General features: G+C 46.3%; 2 protein-coding genes across 29 annotated transcripts in view; one reads left to right on the plus strand and one right to left on the minus strand.

Moving 5' to 3' along the window:
- GRAMD1B (GRAM domain containing 1B) overlaps window positions 1-8,072 on the plus strand; it is a 164,043-nt gene extending 155,971 nt beyond the window's left edge. For all 26 annotated transcript variants that reach the window (XM_080568047.1, XM_080568038.1, XM_080568036.1 and 23 more), the window contains one exon: window positions 433-8,072. In XM_080568047.1, coding sequence (XP_080424173.1) covers window positions 433-522 — 90 coding nt within the window. In that variant the 3' untranslated portion in view covers window positions 523-8,072. The remainder of the gene's footprint in view (window positions 1-432) is intronic.
- Window positions 8,073-8,083: 11 nt separating this feature from the next.
- Window positions 8,084-23,553, minus strand: SCN3B (sodium voltage-gated channel beta subunit 3). Of its 3 annotated transcripts, XM_080568107.1 has the most exons (7): window positions 23,116-23,553; window positions 22,012-22,385; window positions 14,678-14,841; window positions 12,853-13,078; window positions 11,667-11,805; window positions 10,959-11,055; window positions 8,084-10,468 (listed from the first exon to the last, which is right to left on the minus strand). In XM_080568107.1, the coding sequence occupies exons 3-6, from the start codon at window positions 14,774-14,776 to the stop codon at window positions 10,992-10,994; spliced, it is 528 nt and encodes a 175-aa protein (XP_080424233.1). In that variant the 5' UTR covers window positions 14,777-14,841; window positions 22,012-22,385; window positions 23,116-23,553; the 3' UTR covers window positions 8,084-10,468; window positions 10,959-10,991. The 3 variants fall into 3 exon arrangements, with proteins under 3 accessions (XP_080424233.1, XP_080424231.1, XP_080424232.1); XM_080568105.1 differs by lacking the exons at window positions 22,012-22,385; window positions 23,116-23,553 and adding an exon at window positions 16,417-16,851; XM_080568106.1 differs by lacking the exons at window positions 22,012-22,385; window positions 23,116-23,553 and adding an exon at window positions 16,417-16,851 and having other exon boundaries at window positions 8,084-10,548.
- Between the last annotated feature and the right edge of the window lie 3,534 nt (window positions 23,554-27,087).

A 27,087-nucleotide genomic window follows, 5' to 3' on the forward strand; every position in this document is an offset into this window, starting at 1 on the left:
TAAGACTGTGGCAATCCATTTGGAATACAAAATTTTTCCCCTTAACCCTGGGTTCATATGTAGCTTACACGGATGAAGGGGACACACTCTCCAGGGGCCCTTCACAGCACAGAGCCAGCAGTTTTAGTACCCATTGCCTGAAGAGCCAGTTGTACGCTGGGCAGCTTGAAACACTTCATAAAAGAAACAAGCTGCTGTCCCCTAAGTTGAGAGTCACTCACCCTGCACCTCATTCTGCTCGCCCCTTGTTGTCTCACTGGCTCCCATCTTCTCAGTCCCCGCTGGTACCTCCCAGTCCCCAAAAGCAGGTATTATGGTATCAGTACTTTCCATGGATGAAGGAGGCACCTGGAGGCACTGAGGGGGAAGGAAATCCCGAAGCTCTGTCACCTTCAGGGTAGCAGCACATTGGAGACGTTTCTTGTCTTGCAGATGAAGGATTCACTAATAAATCTCCAGAATGGCATCGGGTCCCGGGACTTCGGGTCAGATCCAGAAGAGAAACGGAAACGTTTCCACTAACAGGCAGGAATGCAGGAGGCCAGAGGACGGTGTGCAATATGTGTAAATAGGATATATAAATATATATATAAATATATATATATACAGAATATAAATATATATATTATATACAGATTTTAAGAGAAAAAAAAGCCTACGTATCGCGAGGAAGGACTGACCTCCAAACACTGGTTGAAATGGAGTGTCTCGGTGGTAGTGTGGGGTGTGCGTGTGTGTGCGTGTGGGAGGGCTGTGCTCTCCTGGCACTTAGGTGCGCTTAGGGATGCACCTGAGTGTGCTACCCTGGGCTTTTGCACCACTCTTCTGTAATACTCCTGGCTGTCTGTTCGTCTGTCTGTCTGTTTTGTTTTTGTTGTTTCAAAGGGAAGCATCAGAGCGAATGCCCCTCCCCTCCCTGCGCATGAAGGTCCCTGACTGACTCTGTGTATCTACACGTATAAAGGGAACACTGTCAACTTTCTTACCTTGCTGGCTTCAGGACAGAGAGGTTTTGGCAATCACCATCAATCCCTCACAAAACTGCTCTGCGTTTGGAGAGGAGGCCTCCAGAGGAATTGCTCTAGGTTTGTGGAGAGCAGGTCTCACTGGCAATCATCTTTATGTCTTTTGGAGCAGAAATGCAATTTGCTGTTGTGCTGGCCAGCCTGGTTCGGAGAGCAAAGCACAGAATGTAAATAAGCCTGAAAAGCTTTCTCCAAACACCTAGTTTGCCTCCTCCTGCTATTGATACTGCATTAATTGCCAAGGAGATGGTGGGAAGGGGGAGGATCTGCCCACATGGTGCTCGGATGGAGGAGAGCCACACTGCAGAAAGCACACTTCCATCTGTTTTGACAGTGTCCCCTTTATGTTTTCTGTGGTTCTCTGCTTTTTGTGTGCTTGGGCCCCTGCCATTAAGCCATCCCTGTGCTGAAGATCTACATCGGTGCTGATAAGGGCTGTCTGTGTGACTTCTCACAACAGGGGGAGTGCCCCAACTTAAAAAACAAAATCAAAATGAGTATTTCTATGCGAGCCCTCCTTTCTGCCAAACCACGTGCTAATAGCACAGTGTGGAGCGGGAAAGCTAAGGGAACTTAGCAGAACCGCTCCTGCCATCCTGCTCAGCAAATTTACCTCTTGCCCCTAGTCTGAGAGACCACTTTGCTCATACCTCTTAGACCTCTCCTTTACTTCTAATCCATGTGGGAAAATATTAGGTAGAAAAGAAAAAATTCCTTTCCTGTAACAATGACAACAAAAGGACACCTTCGCTTTGGATCCTTACCTGACTGCAAGCTAGAGCAGCAAGGCCTCCATCAGTCCCGTAGAGGTTAGGAAGGGTCACAGGGACCAAAAAAGAAGAGAAAAAAGGGACTAAAAAGGGACTGTTAGAGGGCGCAGGACAGACTGGGGGATGTCCACACTGTAAGGCATCTGACCGGTCTCTCTCCTAAGCTGCACAGCAATGCATCTGCTCTCTAAGCAAGTCAGGTGCATTAAAGACATTGTGTGTTTTTACTGCTTCTGGGAGATAATTCCAGATTCCCTTTAGCAGCCAAATGAGAAAGAAGGGCAGAGAGGCTGTGATGTGCAGTGTACCAAAAGCCACTGTGAGTGGGTGGGATGCAGGGTGCTTAATAAATGCTTTCTCATCTTACCTGGCTAGGTAGATTAGGTGATATGTGAGACCCTCAGTCTCCATCGTTGCTCAACACCAGGATTTTTCCACCTTCTAAATGGCAGGAAGGAGTCAGCCGCATATTCCCCATATGCAGATGATGGTGCGGTTCTAGCTCGTCCACTGTCTCTTGCTCTGGCACTGAAAGAGCAGGGGACATAAGGGTGAGTAACTAGTTTATGTATCTTTGTACCAGAAACACTGATCCATACAGCTGGGGAAAAAAAACGAGTCTAAGGAAAATCCTTACAAGCTCCTGCAGCCCAACCAGGGAAAGGGACCATTGGTAGAAGTAACCCACTGATTTCTCCCAGCCTGCCTAAGATTTTTCATGACCAAATTCTAAACACATGTCCCATGGATGAAGACTCACAGTTGAAGGAGTGCGGGTGAAGGCAGGTTACTGAATGCACATTTAAGGGTGTGAAAGGTACAACTGGCAAAAAACATGCCTTGGAAACTAGAGAATAACTTGTATTTATGTCTGTCTGTTTGATTTCATGCTGCTGACTACTGCATTGCTCCCTGGCTTTTTCCAGGGAGGCTGCTGAAATGGCTACTGTATGATGAATCTGAGCTGCTAGTAACCTGAAAGGGTGTTCTGCTGCTCTCATCTTGGGACCAAAGGGCCCCAGCTTTGTCCCCACTGTTGACTTGCCCCACTGGCTAAGAGTCCCATTTTCCCATTTGTTACTCCCACAGTTGCTAAGCACAGAAAAATGCCTTGCCGCCCATCTTCCCCTTTTTCAAAAATTCCAGAGAGAAGGAAAAAAGAGAAGGGAAGCCCTATGCTTGCCACCTTTCCTTGCCAGAAAATGAAAAGGCTGTATCTTGAGAGAGAAACCTGGAATGTGGGTCTTTGTAACCTGGCTGGCACTTCTGTCTGTAGAAAGACATAATCCAGCAAGGGACAGAACAATTCATGTGTCTGAGAAGGTAAAACAGTAGTCAGAGCTGGCTTCTTACCCATCTGGTGTTCTCTTGCTAGTTATGGAGGCAAGAAATCCCTTTGCTTATCTGTATGTCCTTCTTCCTCTGCAGCATTTTTGCAAATGGTGGTCACGCTGGGTTCTGGATGTTCCCACTGATATGGCTTCCTTGGGCTTGGCCTTAGAGACAGAATTGCACATGCTCAGTTAAATTAATGTGAGGCTACACACAGGCAGATATAAAAATATTAAGCAGTAATATTCATTCTGCCTGCACATTACTCTAAACTGTGTCTAACATGTTTGACAGTTCTCACACACAGTTGCATTAAATTCCTCAATAAAGACCATAAGGGTGTCAATAAAGAACTTAAGAGTGGTGGTCACCAAACACGCCCTTCAGAATGAGAAATGCTGCTGTTTGGGGTCTTAGGTTTCCTTTTCTCAAAATCCTAGTTATGTTGGATTCTTTTTTGTCACTTGGCAGCAAGTCTGGCTTGGAGGTGGGTAGTCTGGCAAGTCTGGCTTGGTGCAGCAATCCTTTATTGCCACTTATCAAAGTAGTAATGAAAGAGAAAAGTAAGGCCTTTTCCTTAAGGCAAAACCCACAGTGGCACAAAAGCAAGGGCTCACACAAAACCTCAGCATGTTTTCATTTAGATGCCATCTTCTAGAGAACTACGATAGGAATCACCTGCTACTGCAGCTGAATTCCAATCAACAGATTAATTAATTCCTTTTACAGCCACAGGCAATTTTGTTCCAGTTCATTAATGATTACATTTCCTAGGGAAGTTAGCACATGCTTTCTAGGAGCAAGGCTGAGCAACCTTAGTGATGTTGCAGGAGGTGGAGCTTCTGCCTTACCTAAGCAGTCACATCCGGGTTGCAGCTTGGCTTTCATTGACAGGGTGTTGCTTCTTTACTTGCTTACCTATGACAGAAATCCCACACGAATGGTACTTTTATAGCACCTCGCAAACATTTCCCTGCCAGTTCCTCCAGCTGTTCCTTCTGACACTGGTAATCTGTCTGGCGACTGTAGCTGGGTTTTGATTTTCAGAACCTTAGCAAATACAAGAGATTTTCAAATAAGCATTTCCCCAGCCAAACATGATACCTGCAAAGTCATGCCAACAGATAGTAAGCCTAATTTGTGCCAAGAGGCTACCTATTGATTGGCAGGAGGGAGAAGATAGAAAGCCCTGACTTGCCTGTTTGTGTATGTCACCTGTTTCTGTGGGAGAGGAATATACTTGCTAATCCTAGCTTGATACCAGTTCAGTTCTAATAAACATATGCCTCCTAATGCTTACCTTGAAAGAGATGTTTGGGTTATGGCATCTGGGATGAGGTCAAAGTCAATTGGAGACCTGGATACCGCTACACAATCATGCATTCATTAAGTAGATGTCAAATGTATGTAGCGCAGTGTCTGTGCGTGACGTCTACAAAAGACAAAGGTTATTTCAGGTGGCTTAATCAGAAACGTGCACAAACCAGGGGCATTGCTGGGGCTGCTCATTTCCTCTTTGAAGAGATTGAGGTGCCTGCAATGGGAAGAATAGGTGCTTAGCTGTCAGTGAATTGGACACTAAGGCTTTTTGGTTGTTCAACAACTAACGGATAATCCAAGACACACTTCAGCCACAATCTATAATCTATACTAACTGTTACTAACTTCTGCATATATCCTTTCTGACTTCTCTAAGTCCTTTGGGAGAGGAGAAAAAAAAGTCATGTAACTTTGATGTCCATAACATATCTCAATTATGCTGCTGACACAGAGTACACATTTCCACACAGCTTACACACTGCCATTCCTGTCTGGACCCCATTCCTGACCCCCGTTTGTCTACTTTAAATCTAATAAAAAGAAACCTAAACCATATAATAAATATTTATTACAATACAACCCTGTACTGAAAGAGGCAAGGCTTCAAAGCCTGACGCTTTGCTGGTTTTAAAGCACCAGCACTAAAACACCTCAAAACCATCACGTGCATTGCTATAACCCCTCTCAGGAAGCCTGGTGTGCCGGGCTGTGCTCCTTTCACATCAGACAGCCCCCTGCTCATTTTGGAAGCTCACCTGGGTGTAGATGGGGGATGGTCTTTAGCCTACCTGTCCCTAGCAGCACTAAATCATGTAGCCTACTTATGTATGCTTTTTCCTACCTTTATATGAGAAGGTGGAAAGTTTGTTTTCCAACTAGGCATTGGAGACACGTGGTCCAGGTACTTGAGATAAGAACTTTTGGCTGTGTTGTGCAGTGATTTCTATGCAGATCTGTAGGCCTGCGATATGCCCAAGCAGAGTTAAAGACACACTTTCATGCTTCACAGTTTCAGTTCTGCATGTCAAAAATGCTAACCAGAAGGGAGTACATACATACAGGTTTTGGTGAATACAGTTTCTTTCGCACATGACTTTAATCCTTCTCCCTTTCCTGGTAGCTCTGCTTTCTCAAACCTGTATTGCCATCATCTTTCAATGATGCAGATGCACTTAAATGGAGGAGACAGAGAGGGCAGCCTGTGGCTTTCACACTGGCCAGCACTAGGACAGAGTGGTAGAGATAATCTCTAACCCTAAAGAGACCTGCACACAGAATGAGCTGCAAACTAGAGGTTAGTGGCAGAAATTCTGGGGGAGTGAATCACTCCTAGCTAGTTAGATGATTTTCTCCTTACTACTAGGAGTGGAAAAACTTTGGGCCCCTTCTTCCTCTGGGGTTCATTTACAGAAACACAGCATGAAGTTAGTGTGAGTTAGGGTGTAGGAAAGACCCATCTGTGAATGCTCATACAGAGTCTCTAGCCTATTGCAATGATCTGGGAAGAGGCTCTGTCTGAAATAGAAAAAATTTCATTTGTGGCAAACACATTGAGTCCTACTCTGCCATCAGTGTGATGCGACCTTGCTCCTGAAAGCACCTCTCCACAGAATGTCCATGCTTGCTTCCATGGGAGGTACGTACTGAACTAGCCATTTTCCAGCATATAACCAGGGCAGGACTCTTATCTGTGTTTCTTTTTCCCAATCAGGATACAAGCAAACCACTTTCTAAGTTAGAGGTGGCAATTTCTGGTTCCACAGCATGCTAAAGGTGAAACAAACAAGGCATCAGCACTGGGTGCCTGCAGTACTGCTGGCTAGGGGAAGCAACGCCCTAACTCAAGGGAGGCACTCTGTCCTGTTTCTCAAGGCAGAATTGTGTTGCCAGAACTGTTTTTTCCAAATTATGTGTTCAACTCTGAAGAGCTCATTGCAGCAGGATCTCTGCTAGGCTTGCTGCCATTGAGAATCACAGAATATCGTGAGTTGGAAGGGACCCACAAGGATCACTGAGTCCAATTCCTGGCTCCACACAGGACCACCCAAACAGTGCAGTTGTGTAGACTCTGGCTCAGTCTTTTCAGTCTCAGCACTAGTTAAAACATCCAGCAGGGGCTTGCTTAAAAACAATACTCAAAACAGAGTCTCTTAAACCAAAGCATCCGAGGTAAGTGGCTCGCAAAACGTTTGTGTCAGTGTAGTCTCTAAGATGTGACCATGCTGGCCTTCTGGCCTGTTCCCTCTGCCTGGCATGCTCTGAGCTCTATGCTTTGCAGTCTCCATAGCACGAGTCTCTTTGTGCCATAATACCTGTCTTTTTCTAGATGTGCACACTGGCCAAATAATCTCCTCACATCTTGATCAACTGCCGATTGAGATTATTCCTTGATCTAGCCAGACAGCATGGGCTTAACCCTTAGCATGGATACATGGTGTGCCATGCCTCTTATCCCACACACATTTTGCAGTGCTTGCTATGGCTCTTCCCTCTCCCCATGTCCCTTTGCTGCCAGACAATCATTCCCTTTGTCATAGATGGACTGACCTGGTGCTGTCCCTGCTTGCCTTTCCTTGATGCAGTCTGTAATGCTCTTCAAGTGAATGTGTTTTTTTTTTTTGGTGTTTTTTTTTTTTTTTCAGTAGGGAAAAGGACTTCCTTCTGCAGAAGGAATTATATTTGCACATGGCTCAGGGAGGTACCCTCTCTGGCCGTTTCTGTTACCTCACTCATTTAGGCCAATTCCATTGCTAACGTTAAATGGCCACTTTCCCCAACCGAAACTCCAAGAATAGTTAGGGAATAAAACAAATGTGCAGCTCAGGTTCTACAGCCACTTGGTCGTGTCACAGTCTCGGCTCAAACTGCCCCAGCAGCACTAGGATTTGTGAGAGCAGCTGTTACGAAACAGCAACTTCATCCAGCAAAGAGGTGGAGCCTGTGCCACACGGGTGTAGTTCCAATCTCCGCAAGCCCACCTCCCTTGTAATAGCACTTAGCAGAGCAGATACGGAAGCACTAACCTGGCTCTTGGCCTGCTGAGGTCAGAGTGGAGGGAGGAGCAGCAGAACCGTTGCAGCGTACATCCTTAAGCACCCCGGACTGGCATCGTGTGGCTGCGGCACCTCCGGGACGTTATCATTCCCACGGCAGTTCATCTCTCATCACATGCTCCAGGGCTGGGTAAAGCTGCTAAAGACCCTGGAGCGTGTTCTCCTCATCTGAGGCCCTGGATCCTGCAACCCCAGATGCTGTCGTAATCGCAGATTAACGAGGATGGCCTCATGTCGGCAAGGAAAGGGAACGGGTCATGCAGTCACCCGCAGGTGCGTGCTTCCCTTTTGGATTTCACCACCGGAGCCCGGGAAGCAGAGGGCTGTTGGCCAAGGCTGGCGCAGCCTGTAGCACCACCGTGAACTTCAGGGTGGGGTGGGGGGACGAACCGTGATTTTGTTTTAGGAGTTGTATAACTGTCAAACTTTGCGCTGTGCGCAAAATGCGATAAAACGATAATGAAACTTACCTGCTAGAACCTAGGAACTGTAAAGGCTATGCAGCCGAAACTTAATGTAAGTAGCTAGTACAATGGAAGTATAAATTAAAAAAAAAAAATCTATCAGACAAACAGCATGACTCATGAGTGCTTTGTTCTTTTTATTGTCTTGCCTATTCTAAAATGTCTTCTGTCATTGCCAAATACACAGAGAGGGTCTTTTCAGATACCAACCAGGACCATCTCTCCCCGGGCACAGCCTGCCTTTAACACCGCCCTTGAAAAAAACTTTTTTTTTTTTCCTTTTTTTTTTTTTTTTATCCACTATGGGAATCTTGAGCAGAATTTAGACACCATTTTCCCCTGCCTAGAACAACACAGGGCAATAGTCATATCTGTATGCAGGAGATTGAAAGATTTGTCCAAAAGGCATCTTAAGAAGATGCACTTAAGATACCTGAAGGTGCAGGACTAAAGGACGGCCCTTCTTTACCAACTGAGGTAGCTCTCAAGAAGTTTTCAATTTACTCCTTTTTTGACTTCACATTATAACATCAGAAGGTTATCATTACTTCACAAGGACTGGGAGGAACAGAGCTGAAGTGAGAGAGAGGTTTATGTAACCTTACCTAAAAAAAAATCACTCTGAGCATTATTGCCATGGTCAGCAATGGAAACTCTGTAGTTATTTTCTAGTCACTCATCTGTTGCTGTGGATCCAGAGTTAGGATTATGCCCAAAAGTGCCTTAAGGCCAGGCAAGTTGGCCTAGGGAAAACTAAGATATCCATCAAAACTGGAAGAGCAGCTATTTTTTGGACATTATGTTTTAAGGAACCAGTGCCCAGACTACAAGCGTGCTTCATCTGGAAAATGTGCTCACGTCGCCAGACTCAGCTCTGGACTTGAGAAAGATCCTACAGTGAAGACTGGATCCTAGTAGTTTACTGAAGTTGACACTGCTCTAAAAAAGGCATTTTTGAATAACTGCCAGTTAGAAATCTGGCTTGGGCTTGACTGACAAATGGAACAATTTCTGTGATTTTTAGCAACACATAAACTGCAGCAGAACATAAGCAGGGGAAATTCCATATGTAGGAAGCATGCTTTTGATTCACAAGCATTTTGGAATATTTAAAAGCGGTCAGTGTAGCAAAATTTGTCAGCTCCTGCAAGCAGTACAGGCTCCATTGCAGCAGGGGTGTAACACCATCTACTATATGAAAAGAACATTCTCCCACTTTAAGTACAATTCTACCCCGGCCAATGTTTCTACCATTTGTTTCCTCATAGTCCTGGTTATTGAGCTCAAATATCTATGTTTGAGGCCAGAAAACTGATTTTATTCTGTTTAAACCACTAAAATTTAAAAGGTCAGTTTGCATACACTGAATTTACAGTGTAATTCCTGTGCAGTAGTGGGTCATTTACAATGAATATTGAGACTAATCATCACGTAATACATAATTACTACAAAACTAGGAAAAAGTAACCACTTTCCATATTCCTCTAGGTGGTGCTGCACGATAGCATGAGAAGACCATCACAGTTACAAGTACTATCATTTTACAAAGCTGTCGGTCCTTTTACTGTGAGGACTACGCAGCCTATTTACTTGGCATGCTTGTTTGCCGCCAGCTGTCATCCTTTCAGGGTTTTCCCCAGAAACAGGTTAAAGGCATACCTTGTCTGACTGGCTTGCCTGTTGTTGCTGAACACGGCTCCACAGGTTATTCCTACCACTGTGTCTCTGCATGCTTGAGGAGTAAACCTGCTACACAAGGGAAATGGAAGGAACTAAGAATTTTGACACGTGCTAAGTGGAACGGAGGGTATGGGGGATTCTTGTATCATACAGCCTCCCGAATTAGGAGTACTTCAGGATTTATGTTCTCAGCTCCCTCCTTCAGAAGCAAGTGTGAACATGGCACAGGGACTCATTCTTCCTACTACACATTTTTCATCAATTCCAATGCGTTTATAGTCTTCATACCTCATACTCTACATCTGCACTGGTAGCCCAAAGTCCAGAGCAACTTACCGAGCAATAACTCAAATAATTGAACTCCTTCTGTTTATCACCTATAATAAATGCTGGGGCTGTAACAAATGGTGGAACATCACCCTAAACGACCTCGTTCCCAGTCCTGCAGGTCAGAACAACATGATACATACAACCTTTACCTCTGCAATGGAGAACTAGCATATTTTGCAAATAAAAGTGGTGGTGACAGCAGCTAAGGAATGACACTAACATTTACAAAGCCATTAACGTGATGAGGGGACTGAAACTGGGGAAGGAGCCGTGCTGCCCACACCCCTGTGCCCTTTGCTCAGCATGCTTCAAAAGGAGAGTCCATTAACAAATGGGCTGGCAGCTCAGAATGGAGTCATGAGGCCAAAGTCAAGGCTGTACAGAGTCCAAGGCAAATGGAAGAGAATTTACACTTCCCCGTATTTCCTCCCGACGGCGTAGAGCTCCCCCTCAAACCTGGCTGGCATGACATGGTCCTTCTGTCTTCAGAGCCCCTGCAAGCGAGAGAATTCCCTTGGAGTGCAAGTCATTTGAAGGTACTGAAGTGAGGATCGTGATACATTTAGCGTGATACCTGACGGGACACGAACAAGTCTTTAGAAGACCTAGATGACAGACTTTTGCACACAAAGTCCTTCCTAGGAGACGTATCCTTTGGAGACAGTGCCATTTATTCCTCCTGTTCCCCATCTGCAGGGGACAGTGACTGTCCCCGACTCCACAGGAACGCACAAAGGAGGAATAATGAAATCATGGTCTAAATATGTGCCTTGGTTTGGGGTTTAAAATAATTAGTATACCCACCATCCAAAGATACCTGAATTGCTTTTAAGGTCACTGGAGAAGCTCCAGAGAAGGGGCAAAGCCAGACTCCAGGAATCTCCTCTCTGCCATTTCTCCAGCCCCACACACACCTAACCAACTGTAGTAAGGGTGAGGGGTTGACAGGCACAAGCAGCAATTCACTGCTCCCTCATCACCTACCCTGGTGCCGTTTGTTCCACTGGATCCTCTCTGCTATTCCTCCACAGGCACGGCACAGTTTTCCTTGTTTTCTGATGGAATCGCAAGGTAGTCTGTTCTGTAGTTGGAAGGAAAGAGGAAAGCTTAACTTCAAGTGCACATTTCAGGCCCATTCACCCTTTCAGAGATACTGAACGACTGTAAGTATCCCTAAGGTAACAAATTCCACCTGTAGAAGATGCTCACAGTAGGATATTCTCCTCGGCATAGTCAGGAGCAGACAGTGAGCCTTCCCGACTGTTAAATCCTATACATACAGCTTTCCTAGAGATGGGAATGGGCCAGTGTAAAAATTGGAACATCTCTGGTGTGTCAGCTGCCAGAATTGCCATTCTCTTCCTCTGCTTTTTCACAGTAGCACAGGCTGCAGACTTGTGAGTCAGATCTCTGAGGGCAGGCCTTCCAGGAGAGCATCTCCACACGGTTCATGCTGGGCCACTTTGGAATACTGCCCACCTTGGCCACCCTCCCTTCCCTGCCCATCATCCCTCACCTTGCTACTGCACTGTCTCTTTTGGTACTCCAGAACACTGCACTTATTCCAGACATAGCAAACATCAGCTAGAAACGTGCAAGAGCAAGGTTTGGTCTTCTTGCAGCTGGACCTGGACTGAGACGTCTGAAGGACCCTTGCAGAACCACTCACATCTGAAGGGATGTCACACTTACGCATTTTCCTGGGCAGCCTCCTCTGCCTTAGAGACTTTTCTGTAGCAATAGACCATTTCTATCAGTAGCCACAAGGTGAGGAAGACCAGCAGAATGTACATCATAATTTCAGAGATGACTGAGGTGAAGTCTTCTCCAGCTGTTGAGAAAATGAAATCATCTCTGATCATTTACATGCAGCTGTCAGAGCACAGCAGCTCCATTCAAACTTTCCACCCTCCTGTCATCCTTCCTAACCCACCTTGCCACAGACCCAAGTGCCACTACACTGTCATGGGTCAAAAGACAGGAAGCAGGCAAGGCTGCCAGCAGAATATGTATGCCAGCAGTGATTCCACTGCGTGTTTCCACAGGCATCAAGCATGCACAGGCTTGCACGTGTCTTGCATTCTCTGCATCCTACACATTCCTACAGATTGCTCACCATGTGCCTGTCTCACCTTCACATTCTGCTTCCTTTGTACATCTTACTCGCTGCTGTTACTTGACTGTGCTGTGCCGGCAGTGATTTGAGAGAGATCAAAACAGAGATGCTTGTGGAGAAGAAGGAAAGGGTAGACACAACAAGAAAAGATGAGGGCTAAAAACTCTTGTCCCTCTCTGTAGAGGACAGCAGGATTCCTACTGGTTTCTAACAAGCCAGGATCTCAGCACAGACGTGAGCAAAACCAAAAGGAGTGGTAAGACAGGAGCAATGCAAAGGGAAGGAGGGGCTGGGAGAGCGAAGAAGCAACAGACTGCTGTCAAAATGGAGAATGAGTTGTTCAAAGAGGGAGGGGGCGGAAGTGAGGAAGGAGAAGCTGTGGGTATCCTGGCAAAGGCCGTGCTGTAGCATCCCAGAGCCGCCAGGGGAGAAGTGAGGGTTCTCTGAGCAGAGAAACTGGAAACCTCTGCTTGCACTTTGTGCCTGCCCAGCTGTTCCCAGACATTGCCTCAGCTTTCCATCCTTATACCTTCCCACACTCACACAAGCACTCTGTGCCCAAGGCAAGGCTGCAGTCAGGAAAAAAAATAAAGCTGGGCTTTCCTCTGGAACCCTGTATAGTACTTGCTGTTGGCAAAGAAAGACACAGCTACCTGGGAGCTCAGTCACCCCTCTCCTGCCATGCAATACAAAATTATGTCCCTGTTAGACAATGCCCATGGCACGTTAGGACACAACACACTGTCTACCAGTCCTCCGTACCCTCCTCCACCACGGTGAGGTGGATCTGTCTGGAGCTTGTGAAGAGAGGCCGGTGAATCTCAAACTCAAACTCCCGGGTGATATTACAGGTGTAGATACCCGAGTCGTTCAAGGTCACGTTTAACACAGTGATGGACACATCCTGCATGTCTTTACTCCCATTCCACTGTAACCGACCACTGAAGCGGCTTGGAAATTCTTCATTTGTATTCCTGTACTTGTAGATCTGTGAGGAAACATGAAGGGGTACTCAGATTAATCACCGACTCATATCTCGGACAACACCACAGAATATGCAAAAAATGGTTGAAACTCTGTTCTTCCCTAGGTACACCTGTGAATGGTCTGGGATATGACTTCCTTGGGAACAACATGTATTCAGATTCTATCATCCTTTACCTCAAAATCTTAAACTACTTTGCAAAAGAGAGAAAACTGAATTATCCCCATTGTGGAAGTAGAAAAACTGAGGCACAGAACAGCAGAGAGACATAGGGACAATGACACAAAAGATCAGCAATGGAACTAAAATTAGGATCCCGTAGTCTTAATGACCAGCCTGTCAGTCACTGGATCATCTTCAGAAGGTACCACAGAAAATAAATACTGCAAAGACAAACGGTCATCTTCAGTAAGCCCTGGGATACTCAGCTGAAATCGAAGTGTTGCAGAAGAAATAGAGCAGTGTGAAAATAATATGTCAGAAGAACAGATCTTAGGTGGCTTTCACAGGCCTAATCTTTGGCAAGTTTCTGGCTGACCACAGTTCACAACATTACACTGCCTGCCCCAGCTCACCCTCATTACCTTTCTTTGGGTTGCCACCAGCACATACATCGCCTGGGTCACTGAAAGCGAATGCCTGCCTCACTCCCTAGTGTGGCTCCTTTTGTTCTCAGACAGTTAGAGACTATTTGCTATCTTGTCTGTCTCTGATTAATCACAATAAAATGCAGGTACTTATGTAATTATTCACACTTAGATAAAATAGCTAGAAAGAAATGTGTGCACTCAAACCTTGTTCTCAGATTTACCATTCCTTCTTGATTTCCAGTTGCCTCTTGTGTAAGATTCTCATTTTAATTCACCCTGAAAACTTAATTCTACCCTTTCCTGACAGGGATCCAAAACAACAGAGATCATGCCACAGAGAGCACACTACTGCTTTCTCTGTAGCAAAAAAAAGAATTAAATTATGTTCCACAGATTTAGCAGAGCCTGATTTAACCTCCAAAGAACAGTTTCAGGGTTAAGAAGTTGCCCAGGAAGTAAGACTTGGCCAAGGCAGCCAGGACTCACTCCATACTTTTATTTCCCTTCTCAATTCCCTCATATATTGGACAATACATATTAAAGGAAAAGAACTAGAAATTCTCATTCATGTACGTTTATGTACAGCCCCAAATGTTTGGGCTCACCAACAGATTCCAGCTTTTCCTGACACAGGTACCTGCTGCGTGCAAGTGTGGATAACAGCTAAACAAGGAAAAGACACTTTAGATACTGCCCAAAAGCAGTGCTGGGGAACCTCTGGGTGAAAATGCTATAGAAACGGTGCAGACCTGCAGTTTGGAGCTGAATTTAGCTCCAAGCTTGTCTCTCCTCCATGTCATTAAAGCAGCCTGCTAGGCATTTCTACAAACTTTGAATGAAAATGAGGCATAAACCTTTTGTTTGTATTTAGGTCTCTCTTCTTCATCAAGGACCCTGTGGCAAGACAAACTCACTCTCCTAGCACCTTTTGGCTTCTCCTACATGCCTTCGCTGGCCCATGTTACACAAGATGACCTAGGAAAGCAAGGGCTCAGCTACCAAACATACATACGGGTTCATCTTTTCCACCCTCTGGCCTGTAGAACCATTCCACCATCGTGCTGGCTGTCACCTCTTCCCTTTTCATGCAGGAGATGCAGAGAAGCTTCATGTGTTTTCCTTGGACAGCCTCTGTCTCTGATGGAACTTCAACACATACTGCAGAACAAAAACCAGCTAGGAGGAGAAGTGAGAAGAAATGTAAGAGAGAAAAAGAGACGTATCAGTTATCCACATCTCAGCACTTATGACCCCATCATCCCCCAATGAAAAACCTTTTGATTCATTACTAGCACCCTCTGACAACAAATAAGTCTCAAATGTCAAATTTTACCAAGCTTCCTTCTCGGAGACATAAATAATTCATAATAATTAACAGAGGGTGATCACTTCATGCAGATTCACCTCTCCAGCATCTGCCTCGCCACAACTTTAATTTTCCCCCTAGTAATTAATGCTGCTTTAGAGGCACCGTTCATTCTCTCTCGCACATGCTGAGCATGCTCCTGTTTCAGCAGCAATTACAGTGTCTGGTATGAGAGAAAGCCCAGGATTCAAGCATGGAGGAACAGCTCGCTCTTCTTTGTGCTAATTTAAAAGGTCTGGATGTTTTAATCTGGCAATGTGTTCAAAACAAAGGGGTAGGATTCCTGTTTCGCTTCCTGTTTCTAGGTTTCGTAAGCAGTCCAAGGAACCAAGGGGCTTGGACTCGAGTACATTTGGCAGCTGGGGGAGTTATTGATTTTATATGCATTCTTGTTCAAAATGTTTCCAATCAGATTTGTGCTAACACTGGCAACTATAAAATACTGCTCTCCCAACCAAGACAAAAATCACAATCTGTGAAGCCGAATACTTGATGTGAAAACGAATGCTTCAGAACAGCATCTCAGACTAAATCCCTGCTGACATTTGTCCCCTGGGCTAAACAATGCTGGGTTACGTCTGTCCAAACCTGTCTCCAAAGCCTAGAGTGTAGCTGACCGAAGATGCTGATTTTGCTAGCTGCTCCCTTCCTCCCCAGCCTCTGAGATCCCATTAACCCCCACATCTTGAGCACTGAATTATCCCGGGACCTATCCTGGGGAACAGTCGGATTCCAGTTCTCCCATACTACCAGCTCCGTGGGTAGCAACAGCTGGGAGAAAGGAAGAAAAAAAATACTGGATCATGTTTTATTCCAGTTCCATTAAATATGTACACCCACATTCACGTACACACACGTACCCAGAGCTGTAGGTATACGTGCATATTACATTTAGCTGTATTTGCAAAACTAGCAAACCTTTGCTGGATTTCAGAGGAAAAACTGAAACTGCAATAAAAGCTCCACATTTCCTCTAGTTTACACACACTGCATGGACAACTAGCACTGAACACGCACCGCATATTGGTTTGCACAACCTCTCTAAGGAAACTACACGTTAAATTACATTGCAAAATTGAGAACAACAGCAAACAGGAAACAGTAAGGAACTTGCATGCATGTAAAAGCACACGTTTTCTGTGGTAAATCCACTTAGCAAGAATACATTTTCCTTGTTCACATTAACTCCGTTACTTTCCTAGTAACTCTCTAAACGTTATTTCCTTCTCTCGTAAACAAAACTAAAATCCGCTCCGAAGGCTGGGCTCCACGGCAGCCTCCAAGAAACCCTGCTAGGAGAAGCGGCGCTTGAAAGCAGCATCCTCCAGGAAAGAAGCAGAGGATTTGGAGGAGAACCTGAAGACGACGAGGAACGGAGCACCTACCCCAGAGCACCAGCACGGCCGAGGACACCCGCACCAGCCGTGGCAGCGCGGCCATTGTCGGGAGCGAGGAGCAGATCTCCCAGCCTGGGCAGCGGCTCTGGCGGAAAACGCTCCGGCTCCTCTCGCCGCCTCGTCCCCGGTGCAACAGGATGCCCCCGGCGTGCCCGGAGGAGAGAGCCGAGGGCGGGTGGATGCCGCCGAGCGCTCCCGGATCTTCGGGCGCCGCTTTCCCCGCGGGGCGGGACCCGCGGCCCGGCGGCAGCACCACGGACAGGGCCGGGGCAGCAGCCGGCAGCAGGTGGCCGCGGGACGGGGCTGGCGGCGCTTCGCCCTCCGGCCTCCCCCGGCCGCCTCCCCCCTCGCTCGGCAAAGGCTGCGCCGAGCCCTGCCTAGCCCGGGCGGGGGGCCCGGCTCCCGGCAAGCATGCGCGGGCCCTCCCCTCCCCTCCCTTCCTCCCGGCCCCGGCCCCAACGCGGGGAGCAGCCGGGCTCCTCCCGGCCCCGGGGGGCTCGGCTGCGCCCCCCCCTGCAGCGCCTCGTGGAGTCAGGGGAGCGGGCGGCGCTCCGGCATCCCCCTGCCCCGGCTGCGCGGACGTGGGGCTCGGTTAGAGCCGGAGGGAGGATGTTAGCGATGTTGGCATCACTTATCCGGCCTCCGAAATAAATCCGGATTGAGGGAGGGGGAGAGCTCTCCGTGCGAGGTCACACAAAGGCCTCCGCCTCTAATGAGGTTAATATTAACATTTGTATAGCTCTGAAGGTCGCAGTTGGAAATACTGGGAAATCCTCTCTCCTCATGTTCCAGTCTGATTCCCAGGGGGTCGCTGCCAGCAGCGGGCTGGGCTTTCTCTTCTTGGACTGGAGCCACCGCGCCCAGAAGGGCTTCTCCAACTTTGAAGGTCACAGTGGACTGAGAGGGAGAAATGAAGTGCTTGTTAAATGTGCTCCCTTCTTTTTAAAGCGTCTGCTCTGATGGCAGCTCAATAAACAGCACAGTCTATTGAATTAAACCTAACCCATCCCATCAGACGACATGTGAGCAACTTCGATGCCAAAACCCAGAAGCAAGTGTTGGACACGGGCAGCGTGCAGACGGTCAGACTCACCCGAACTGAAAAAACTGCAGGCAGCAGAGAGCATCAGCCCCGAGCCCGTCAGCTGGACGTTCGCTCTCAGTAGGGCACAACATTGCTGAGGTCCAGACCTGCCTGGTGCTGGGGGCTTGGTGCTGAGGGCACATGCGTACAATCTGGTCCCTGTGCTGTGTAAGCGAAGCAGGCACAGAACAAAGACAGCGAATGCTTTTCCTAGACATCATCATGAGATGATGATGACGCTCATGTCAGTACACTCCATTACTATCTGCCAATAACCGTGTGCTGAGCAACTGCCTCCTCAGCACCCGCTACCCCCTCCAGCGGTTCCCTTGCATGCTGCATTTCTGCGATGGCAGAATTACATGAGGCATGCCAGGGTCCAAGCAGCACCCGCATCTCCCAGGCAGCATCAGGCACCGAACCACAAATGCACAGGAAGAGAACATCAGGTGTAGGTGCACGAGGAGCCATGCAACAAGTCCAGGTAATTCCCAGCTAAGGACATCTTTTCAGCTCCTTGCTCTGCTCCATTTTTACCCCCTGGACACGTTGTACTCTGCCTGGTTTCAACCCACGGCTGGTTGGAAGCTGAAACCTTTGCAGCCCTGAAGTATTAGAGCAGCAACTGACCAAAGCCATGATGGTTCCTGTATGCTGGCGGTCAAGTTTCACTCGCTGCCCCCTCTGCTCCTAGGCTGCTTGGGTTTCTGTGCACTCCCAAACTCATCACAGCTAAGACCCATTCACTGTATCTCCAGGAGCCAGGTGTGACTGGGGAGACCGACAAGCCACTGCCCTGCAGATGCCAGCAACGCATCTGCAGATGCCAGCAACACGCTTCCGATTTCCCCCTTAAAAGCCAGCCCTGACGAATATCCAAATCCTAACATTTCACTTTTCTCTACAGAAAGACAAAATAGCAACTGTGATACCCAGAGCTGATGGAAGGACACAGCCTACTACAGTCAGTCAGTTGTTTTCTCCCATCGCCCCTGCTGTGTTCACAGCTCAGCAAAAGGAAGGGCAGACAAAGCCACGGGATTTGCTCCTAACTTTTCTGGAACAATCCAGGCTGTGCGTGGTGGATGAGTGCGGATGGAGGGTTTTTTTATAGACCCAGGAACTACTGAACAATGTCCACGGCCATCTCATTTGACAACCACCTGTTTCATGAAGTGGGGTGGAAATCACATCTGTTCTCAGGAAGCCAGGTGCACTGCCAGAAAGCACAGGACACGGATCAGCAGAGTTGTACTGCGTGTGCTACGGCTGCTCTAATTACATCTATCATGGAGAATCCTGCCAGGGACAATAGGGGCTGGAACTATAGGCTTATGAGGAAGCTGCAGCTCTGTCATTTGGTCAGCAGCCACTAATTGACCCTTCATCATTTCTTCTCCTTTCTTAGCACAACCCTGCTCTCAGGTGCCTCAGTGCTCCTCCAGCAAGAAACAGAAGCCTTTCCTCCTCTAACCCCAGGCACTCCAGAACACATCTGTCAACCAATTTAAATTACAGTAACAAACAAATATCCTTAATGAGTTTGTCCCTCAGAATCATTCACGTACAGACCTCAAGCACTGCGCACTACCCATCCTGGTGAGACTGGAGCTCTAATTACTATTTAAGGAGACAAACTGTACCCAGAGATGAAAATTGGTGAAACTGGGCTTGGATTTAGGTGGATTGTAACACAAAAAGTCATAGGCTAGAGAAGTACATGGAGATCACACCCTCTCTCACCTGGCTCTGAACTTTATTCCTTCACCTAGAGTATGCTTCATGTACTACAGACAAAACCAAAGGTGATTTAAAATAAATACCTGTAGTCAGTCCAGTTTATTGAACTGCCAGAACTTGTTCCCTGGACTTTTTTTCAGCTATACTGCACGTTTTGAGAATGAAAGGATAAGATACTTTCACTCTTACTGCAATCTGGGCTTAGCTGGGAACCACTCCAACATCTCCATGTGCCTGTCTTGAGCAGACAAGAAACACTGCCCAGACCTCATCAGAAAAACCTGCAAATACACGGGATGTCGTACTGGAAGCCTCTTTGAATTCTCCATGCTGTGAAAGGGGTGGAGAGCACGTATCCTCCACAACCCACCCAAGCCAAGGATGCACAGCCGCTCCTTCCTGCCCTGACACTTCCAGAGAGCAGGCTGGGGACAGGCGTGACCCGCAGGGTGCAGGGTCCTCGGCACCAGAAAGCCCTCAGCCATTTTGCTGCTGCAGGGGAAACGCTGAAGGGGACTGAATGGTGAGGGAGAAATCTCTCTGCAAGAAGCAGCCCAACTTACCGTGCAGGAGTTGCTATGGCAACCCACCCAGTTAATGCTTCACAGGCAAAAAAAAAAAAGGAAAAAAAAAAGGCTGGCACTTTTGCACAGGCACAACAAGACGAGGAGATAAAAATAAATTCAGCACCCCTGCCCCCACTAATCCCTCACTCTTATGGTCTCCGAGCCAGGCTACAGGAGTGCGAACACAAAACCTGTATCTCTGGTCTCCGTGTGACAGCCATCGCGGCAGCTTCCTCTGCCATCGCAGTCACATCAGCTCCCTTCAGCGCAAATCTCTTCGCTGTGCAGCTACACATCAGCAAAGCTTGTTCCCTGCACAGCCTCTCCTGTCTGGCAGGAGCCAACACAGACCCACCCCGGCATCACTTGCTCCTAGTCAGTCGTCCCAGCCTCTGTGCAGTAAGCCAACAGCAGCAGTGCAAGCTCCCGATGCACAACAAGTGCTGGAGGAAGGAGCACAAAAAGCAAGGGATCACCCTTCACGCTTGCTCACTGCTGCTCCCCGAGAGCAGCCTCGAGCTGGTACCAAACTAGAAATGGTTTGCAGCAAAGTCACGCAGGATAATGCTGATAAGACTGATTTAAAAATGCTGAATTACATGAAGGCATCCTTCCCAAGCACTGAAAAAACACTCTACAGAAATCCACTGTAAGGGCAGACTTCTCTAGTTGCCTTTACAGGACAATTTCAATTCTCTCTTTATCCCATGCAAGATTTTAAATGTATTCGCCATGTACATACTGACATCTGGCCCCAGTTACTGTAAGCAGCAGACAGCGATACTCCTCATACACCTTTCCATCTGCAGACCTACATTTCCAGGCGATGCAGAGCTCCCAGTGCAGTTTCAGGTGCGCCCAGCCCCAGCTGTGTGCTCCTCCCAGACACCCACCCCATACACAAGGGAGGTCCCTGTCGGCACTCTCACAACGCAGGTACCCAGAGTAACTGTGCAGCCTGACCTGCTCTCCGTTATAAACACCTGCCTGCATTTGCTTTCCAGCCTTTTTTTCTGATCTATTTCCCCATGAATGTAGCAGATTCGGGTTCCCAACACACATACCCCTACGATTCCTGACAGCTATGCTCCATACTGAACAACCACTCCATTTTCTGTCCCATACACGCTGCAAAACATCTTTCCAATGTATAGGATTGTGAATGTTCTTGATTTACTACTACTCGCAGAGCTTTATGTAGGTCTGTTCGTGCCTGCAGAAGAGACCAGCTGATTTCCAAGGCCTTTGGATGGGCAATACTCTGGCCCTTTAACACCAGCTGCTCTCCCTTCTCTTTTCAGTTAAGACACACAAGACCCGATCCCTTTGCCATCCTTACCTCCCAGAGAAAACACAGGCTGTTCAACACGCCTCTATTTATTGTTGGCTCTGAGAATTATTTTCCTTTCAGGACAAAGAATGAGGAGGACAGGATACAGAGAGTCCTTCTCTCTGTGAACAAGAACCAACTGCTCTGGCAAGCCGGCTGCCTGAGCTGTTTGTGACCTCGTAATGCTTTCCAGAGTGGTGCTCCCTGTCAGAGAAATGCTTTCTCAAACATACAACAGCATTGCATAAGCCAAAGCCTGCGCATGCACAGAGGACTGGCAGGGTCTGGGGACTTGGAGCCCTTTAAGCAGCAGGTGCACTCTGAAGGCTGGGCTGAAAATTGTCCTCTCTGTCTGAGAAATTGGCACTGAGAGACATTCCTGCACATTGCTAACTCTGTGGTCAGCAACTAAATAAACATTTTTTCAGACCTTTAGTGCAAGCCATATTTGGAGGTGTGTTACGGTATACATCCTGGAAATTCTAAGCCCTGGTGTTGCTCCAGGTACTTTTGAGATATTGTTTTCTGAGACTCAATGCCAATAAAATCAAGTAGTGCATATGCACATAAGCAAGCCTTTGTGTGCTGTAACTGAACTGCTGTTTTACCAATCTGGAATCTAATGAGGTGGCACTTTCACAAATACGCTTTTAGGCCTCTCCTCAGCCCATTCACTTCAGCAGCAGCTGAAAATCCATTAGCGTCAGATTGCCACACACATTCATTCACATTTGCTCATTTAATTTCTAAACTTTTACTGCTAGTAAAATACACCAAAGCATCAATTATTGTAGCACCGTGCAATGACTGTATTTCTGAAAAAAAAAAAAAAAAATCTTGTTCAGCAAGTGTTAGCACCTTACCTTTGCTGAATTGAAGGGCTGGCTGCTGCGGTTTTCCTTAAATGGTGAGCAAGGCTGAAGCTCGTCACAGCCGTTAATAAACGAGGGGAATGCAGCTTTAAGTTCATTTTCAAGTCTCCTAGAAGACACCTCTGGGCTACCTCTCAAATGTGGTTTGTTTACACAGAAGTCCAGGGAATACAAAGGATTCCAAGAGACTTTTTTTTTTTTTTCTTGTACAGCAGATGTTTGGTTGGATATACTTACTATCTTGCAGTCACATCTCCATTGTGAAAGAAACTTTCTTGGTTTTTGGTCATGTTGTGTATATATACCTTCTAGCTGCAGGTTTCCAACTTCCCCTTCCTAGTAACACAACTGTCATCATAGTTCATCTAAAAGAACAAGTACACATAATACATTAGACATCACACACAAAAAAAGGAGAAACAGTTTTTCCAGCTTCAATATGGCACATCTGAAAGGTCTTTTGACAAATTTGAAAGATGTTTTGTCTTCAGACAGTAAGAAACATCTCCTGGGTCAAATTCATAGGGGCTGGGTAAAATAATGCAAGTTATACAGAGCTTTTAATCTGTAAAAAAATCACTTTTGTTTTCAAAACCACTGTTTTTCAAAGGGAACTCATTGCTTGTACTTCAGCATCCAAGTAAGCACCTTCTCCTGGCTCGATATTGTGCTACAGCTTGCTGAACTTCAGTAGTTGTTTTATTAACTTAATAAATAGATAAATAAAAATTAAAAAAAAAAAGCAAAACCAACCAAACAAGAACAACAAAAAACAGTTTTAGAATAATCATAGGTTTTCATCCAGAGGCCAAATTCTGCACAGGAAAGCAGAGGCTACATGGAGAAATACCAAGGAAAATGCGTGTGAGCAGATGCGTGCTGTGGGCAGGAGATAAAACATCCCTAGCGCCCTGCTGTGAAGACCTGGCAAACACCAGCAGTGCTCTGCAGGGCCGGCAGATAGCGCTGTCCTCTCTGTATTCCCGCAGAGAGCTGGGAGGGGAGAGGCGCTTCCCTCTGGTGCAGGAGGCAAGAGCAGGCGCCTCTGTTCACAGAGGTTTTTCAGGCAATACAGATCTGAAGAGTTAGAGATACCGTGTCGCTGGTTCTGTGCTCTCCCATCATGCTGGCTGCATGCACTTGTTGTCATCTGATGGTGTTACTGTTCATTATTCACCTTGGAAAGCCCCTGTCACAGACCAGGCGTTCTGTCCTGAGATTTCACGACAAGGAGTTCTTCAGGGTCCCAGCTGGGGACTGATGAAAAGTCAAGGGAGAACAAAACTTTCATCAGAAGAGCCATGAGTTGTATGAAAAAAAGGAATCCCATAACCCTGTGATATTCCATTTCTGGCATGGATTCTTCTTAATATTCTACCAACAAACTGATCCGTCCTAAACTACTTCATTGCTCTGAAAATTCCCTTTCATTTATCTACAAATAGTGTATGTGTGTCCATCACTTACCCCTTTTCCCCGGTTACTGTGAGACTCTTCAGACATACATCAATTCTCTTAGGAAAACAAACAAATAAATAAACAAACAAAACCAGCAGCACAGCAGTTAAAGTTGCACAGTAACTGCCAGGTAGAACGCAATACTTATTACTTAATACTTCATGTGCAGGGGCAAATATTGCACTTTCACCCCAAGGATCTGAAGTTCTTGATTTAGCAGAAACATAAAATCCCTGCAGCAGAACAGCTCTTTTTTGGTGTCTGGTGCCTGTCGAGCTCTAGAAGCATTTGGCCATGAAAGACATACGTGATGCTTAATAAGGACTTCAGAATTAGATTTCTGTGACACAATAAAAGCAAGAGAGATGCAGAAAGCTCTCTGCAGACTAAACCTTGGGATATGGTACCAATTCTGACCCGCTCCACAAGCTTGCCTTGCTTTCCCCCTCTCCCTCACTCCTCCCATTTCATCTCTGTCTTCTTTGCCCTGCTCAACCCGTCCCCCCAACAGGTACCCTTATTTCTGTCATCCTGATCTGTCTGTACCCTGCTGCCTCGTATACCATACCTGCAAGCCTCATCGGCCCTCGTCCCCTCTCACTGCTTGTTTGATGGACACTTACTCTTTCCTCCATGGTGTCTCTGAAGAGCACGTGGATTACACTGAACAGAGAGGATACTACACATAAATAGACTGTATTGCATGCAGTAACCAACTACAGTGAGTCACTACTTTTAACTAGAAGCTACAGACTATATAAAAACACTGGCTTTGGCTCTAATTAAAACATCCGATGCTCTGAGGAGAATGAATCGGTAACTGCTGATATCACATACAGATATCCATGTGCTCCTGCCACACATCATCAGCCACTTCTTTAAAATAAAGTAATAATAATAATAAAAAAAACAAACAACCGTGAAATCAGACAGGGTGGAAGGCAGAGTGAATAATGCAATTCCAACAGCAGCCCTTGTACGGAACATAACAAAAGCACCCCTAGTTCTACATCCCGTGGACAGGAGAGCCAGCAACCTGAGTCATGTAATTGCCTGAAGGTCACAGAGTTTGCTTACTTCAAGGTAAGCTGAAACCAGGTCATCAGCTCAAGTCTGTGCTTTGGCAAGGACTAAAAATCAGTGCCAACTGCCAGCGCCACATGGAGGATGAAGTAAGTTCAGGAGTGCTCTTGGTCCTAAAGATACCATAATTACCTGCCCACCCTCAATAGTAAATGACACCAAACCGAGCTCTTTGGATGGTACTTACTTTGGAAACAGAAACGGCTTCCTTCCAGCACTGGAGATGGGGATCTCAACTCCAGAACAAGGGACACGGCTGATGGGCTCTCCCTAACCACACTCAGAAATACAGAAATACAGAATTTCAGCACGGTGCTTCCAGAAGGCCATTATTATCAGAAACACTTCCTATTAAAAAAAAAAAAGAAAAAAAGATATTTGCTATACTCGTAATTAAGAGATAAGCTTGCTGGTCTGATGAGAATTAAATTTTGTCTGCAACTTCCATAACATTTTCCTTGTTATTATATACGGTTGAATGATCAAAACAGGAAATTACTTGTACTGTAATGTCCTTTGTCTTTTTCTTTCATGCTTGTATAGATTCAGCTTCAGAGCATTCTTGTCTAGATACAATCATCCGATGATAACAGCAGATTGTGGATAAGGAGCCGTTCTGATTGCATCAGAGAGTGAACACTACACACATATATTTCATTTAAAGAGACAAATATATCCCTCTACATAAAAGTGGCGATGTCAGAAGCTATCAATATAGTCATAAAATCCCAGTAAGAATGAGGTGAAAGGCTACATATGTGACCCAGTAAGGAGTGGCGTGATCATTTCCATTCCAATGGCACGACACATGGCCTTCAGCCCCTAACAGTACACCAGCTACTAAATTCTGATCATTCATGTACCCAGGATGCTCACAGTACCTCTACAGCAGCTAGTTATTGCTTCCAGGGTAAACAGTCCTTGATTAAAAGCAGTTTGGGAAGTACAGTTTTCATTCTAAAACCAAGACATTTTATATTCTCAAGCCTTTCTAGAGGCTTTTCTATGTAGGATCAGCAGAACAATAGCTGGGAGGCTGAGGGAAGCAGAGCTCTCTCTCAACCCTCACACGTGGCAAGCAAAGGAAGATGATGGGATGTCCACTTTTTGTCAGAAGACTTCAAACAAAGCCATCTCAAGAGGGAGTTTTTTTTGTTGTTGTTGTTGTGCTTATTGTTTTTTTGTTGTTGTTTTTAATAAAACAAGTTTTATGCCAGAAATTTCATTACATTAAAAACCAAGCCGTGCACTAAGCAGCACAACCCCGACAGATGTTCTCAGTTGGCTGCACGTAACCGTACTCCATTTGCCTGGATTATGTTCTCAGCTCCTGCGTGTAACTGTTCTCCCCACCCAGGGAGCCGGGGAGAAAGGTGCTTGGTGGGGCTTGGGCTGCTCGCTGCAGAGCAACTCCCAGCGCTTTGACATCGCTCCTTCCTCCTCCTACACGCATCCTGATGTACGCCACACGAGGAATGACAGGAGCTGTTTGTTCTATAAATAGTCTTTTTCTCACCAACCACAGACGTTACCACCCTTTCCCAGCATCTCGGAGCAACAGCACGCAACTAGTATCAGACTAGTTGTTTCTCTAAGAAATGACACCCATCAGCACAACATACAGAAGGCACAGGCATAAAACTGTTTCTGAAGCAGAAATAAGAATTTCACACAACCTCAGAAAAGCAGAAAGCTTATTTCAATTTATAAAGAAATGTGCTTTCTCCTATATGTCAGAGTAGCCTCTTTCATTCTCTGAAAGCAAGAAATAAAGCTGCATTTTTAGAGGAACCAAAACCTAAAATAATTATAAAAAAAAAAATCACAGCAAAGTATTAACAAGTATCTTAAACACAGCAGCATATTTGAGTTGATTCAAAATACCACGATTGCTCCTAATCTGTAGCAGAATATTAAGCAGGGTATTTTTCCTCTCAATTACTGTGGGGGCCATAAAAGCAGAATTTGAAAGACCAGAGACACATAGGGTCAATTCTGCACACAAGCATATGCAAAATGCATTCAGGTTTTGAATATTCCTCTGGTGTCACCTCCTTCTGCTTTCAGTAGGTACTGGGTACGTATCCATCCATAAACTGATGCAGCCCTTTAACACCTGAGCCCACGCAGTACCAGGTCCCCCCACCCAAGAGGCAGAGTGGAGGCACAGGTAGACCGAGGTGAAGGGATTTGCTCAAGGCCACAGATTAAATCTGGCCTTGAGGTGAGGGCCCTTAGCTTCCTGTTTCCTGCTTTAATGACCAGGTTACGCAGCCTCACCCCACCACTGACCCCCATACCTTCATGGCTGGCCCATGATCACACATGGGCTCATTTGGCAATATCAGTTTTTCTCCTGCCCTTATGCAGCTTGCTCAGCAAAACCTTCTCACCTGATTTCCCTTTCTAGGCAGAGCTTTGCAGTCCCTTCTTTTCCCCACATTGTGCTATGCTGTTGGAACATATGGGTGCCAACGTGCAAGCAGGAAGCACTTCAGTACTTCAAAGTATCAAAAGCCTTTGCCT

Source organism: Anser brachyrhynchus, assembly GCF_964034855.1.
Source record: "Anser brachyrhynchus genome assembly, chromosome: 25".
Lineage (NCBI taxonomy): Eukaryota > Metazoa > Chordata > Aves > Anseriformes > Anatidae > Anser > Anser brachyrhynchus.